General features: G+C 41.4%; 1 protein-coding gene across 1 annotated transcript; it reads left to right on the plus strand.

Moving 5' to 3' along the window:
• The first annotated feature begins 305 nt into the window (after positions 1-305).
• LOC130278632 (apelin receptor) lies at positions 306-2,223 on the plus strand. Its single transcript, XM_056528634.1, has one exon. It carries the CDS (start codon positions 412-414, stop codon positions 1,498-1,500), a length of 1,089 nt encoding a protein of 362 aa, XP_056384609.1. The 5' UTR covers positions 306-411; the 3' UTR covers positions 1,501-2,223.
• The last annotated feature ends 710 nt before the right edge of the window (positions 2,224-2,933 follow it).

Consider the following 2,933-nt stretch of genomic DNA (forward strand, 5'->3'; position numbering starts at 1 on the left):
TATTTTTCTATACATAAGGAGATGAATTTCATTATTTCAGGATTATTTTCATCAGCTCTGGCTTAATAATATTTGGTTATAATAACACTACATGTTTCCTGGGGCAGACTGCATAGCTGATGGTGCACTGTGCAGAAAGAAGAGGGGGGTAAAGACAGTGAGGGAGGGTCAGAGCCCAGGGAATAGTAGGGGAGGAGCTGCAATATTGTGGATAGACTCCTGATTGATGTCAGTGGGTGGCCTTTGCCTTTAATTTGTCTTTCTGGGGGTGGGGAGTTCAGGGGATTCTTTAAAGAACTTGAGTGAAGGCAGCTTTCATATCTCAGGTCAGAGCAGAGACAGAGGACACAACCAGGAGCCCACTGCCTCCAGAAGTCAACAACACTTCATAGCACTGAACTGAACTCGACAATGCAGAACCATACAGAAATGGATTATGATGAATACAACTATAACTATGATTACACAAATGATTCAGATATTCCATGTACTGAGTCAGACTGGGACTTGTCCTACTCCTTGCTGCCAGTATTTTACATGCTGGTGTTTGTCTTGGGACTATCTGGAAATGGAGTTGTAATCTTCACGGTGTGGAAAGCTAAACCCAAAAGAAGATCTGCTGACACCTACATAGGTAACCTTGCCCTTGCTGACTTGGCTTTTGTTGTTACCTTGCCTCTGTGGGCTACCTACACTGCTCTTGGCTTCCATTGGCCTTTTGGTTCTGCCCTGTGCAAGCTTAGCAGTTACCTTGTATTGCTCAATATGTTTTCCAGTGTCTTCTGTCTTACCTGCCTCAGTTTCGACAGATACTTGGCCATTGTTCACTCTCTGTCCAGTGCCAACCTGCGCTCCCGTTCAACTATTATAATATCCCTGACAGTTATATGGCTGCTGTCAGGACTGTTGGCACTTCCGAGTCTGATTCTTCGGGATACACGTGTTGAAAGCAACCATACCCTCTGCGACCTGGACTTCAGTGGTGTCTCCAGCAAAGAAAATGAAAAACTTTGGATAGGAGGTCTCAGCATTATGACCACAGTACCAGGCTTTCTGCTTCCACTGCTCCTCATGACAGTTTTCTACTGTTTCATTGGATGCAAAGTTACCATGCATTTCCAAAACCTGAAGAAGGAAGAACAGAAGAAGAAGAGGCTCCTAAAGATCATAACCACACTTGTTGTTGTGTTTGCCTTATGCTGGCTGCCATTTCATATTGTCAAAACCATCCACTTCCTGGACATGATGGGCTACCTGGACCTGTCCTGCACGGCACAGAACCTGATAGTCAGCCTGCACCCATATGCCACATGTCTGGCCTACATTAACAGCTGTCTTAACCCTTTTCTTTATGCCTTTTTTGATCTCCGATTCCGTTCCCAGTGTCTTTTTTTTTTTGGACTAAGCAAAACCCTGCATGGACAAATCAGTAACACCTCCTCCAGCCTGAGTGCCCAAACACAGAAATCTGAAATTCACTCTTTAGCAACTAAGGTTTAATGGGGAAATGGACGTGTGATAGACAAGGAGGGAAAGACGCTGCGCTTCAGTCTGTGAGCCTAATTGAACTTTATCTCTCAGTACTGGGAGCACTGCTGATAATAGAGAAAACCACTGTATCTTACACTGGAGCCTGAAAGACTTTATTGGTGACTGTCTGCTTGGAAAATAGCAGTACTGTCTCCAGGTCATCAAAGACTTGCTCAATCTCTCTCTGTGTTACAGGCGAGCTGGCTGGATGGAGCAAGATATGTTATCTTGTTAGGACAGTTATATATGTAAATAACACTTCTTTGGTGACAGAAGCAGTATCCGACTGGTCATCACATACTACAATATTTAGTGACTTTATTTCAAAGACTGTATATATGTGACATGTTATAGCACTTCCATATAGAGCTTTTATCTAACACACTTATTAAGAGCAATTGTTTTCCAAGAGTTTTACTGATAATATTCTGCAATGTCTTCCAATGTTGCACCCACTCAAAATGTGAATATGGGGGTCTGTGATGGGTTCATTTACAACTCTAACCCTTTAGTGCAAATGAAAGCAGCAATTCCTTGCAGCGCAATGCATTGCTGTTCTCATCACTCATGTGAAGTGTGTTGGTCTTGGATATGTATGTATGTAAATAAGTAATTATAACATATCCCCTTGGAGAGGGGCATCCTTTGATATGTTTGGTATACTTTTGTAAAATGTTGCAATAAAGTTCCTGAATTTACAAAGTAAACAGCGCGTCCGAGTTATTTATAAATGAAGGGTTCAAATATCTACAGTGTTTCTAGGTCTTTATTAAAGATATGCTGTAAATAATCTCTTATAAACCACAAAGGGCAGAATTTGCAAAAAGAGACTAACAATAGAGTCGAAGACTTAATGTGGTTTAATGTACTTTCCATTTATAGCCAACTGTGAAAAACCTATCCGCAGGCATTTAGGAAGTTATCAAGATTTCCTGATAACCCTGGATTGCAGAATTGTTTTAAATCCTTGCTCTTTTTTCATATTACAATAATGGCAATGGCATTTGCTGACTAGACATATTTACATAGATTTTCTGAAATTCCATCGCACATTACATATATTAAAACGTCAGCATCCCCTAGTGCAGTGGTCTCCAACCTGTGGACCTCCAGATGTTGCAAAACTACAACTCCCAGCATGCCAGGACAGCCAACGGCTGTCTGGGCATGCTGGTAGTTGTAGTTTTGCAACATCTGGAGGTCTGCAGGTTGAAGACCACTGCCCTAGTGGTTTTTATTTTTCTCAGGGTTTTGTCTCAGGATTAAAAGCAGAATGTATAACTGTGACAGAAGTTGTAAACACAAACATTTGTGCGGCTGCATTGGTTTCCAACTTGAATTGGAGTGTAACTAAACAATATCCCAAAAAACGAAAGTGCACATTAAAATATAACACTTAATCA

The sequence above is a fragment of the Hyla sarda genome, chromosome 1 (genome assembly GCF_029499605.1).
Source record: "Hyla sarda isolate aHylSar1 chromosome 1, aHylSar1.hap1, whole genome shotgun sequence".
Lineage (NCBI taxonomy): Eukaryota > Metazoa > Chordata > Amphibia > Anura > Hylidae > Hyla > Hyla sarda.

Bases quoted from the DNA above. Each gene is read 5' to 3' on its own strand.
- LOC130278632 (XM_056528634.1), top strand. From the start codon at position 412: ATGCAGAACCATACAGAAATGGATTATGATGAATACAACTATAACTAT.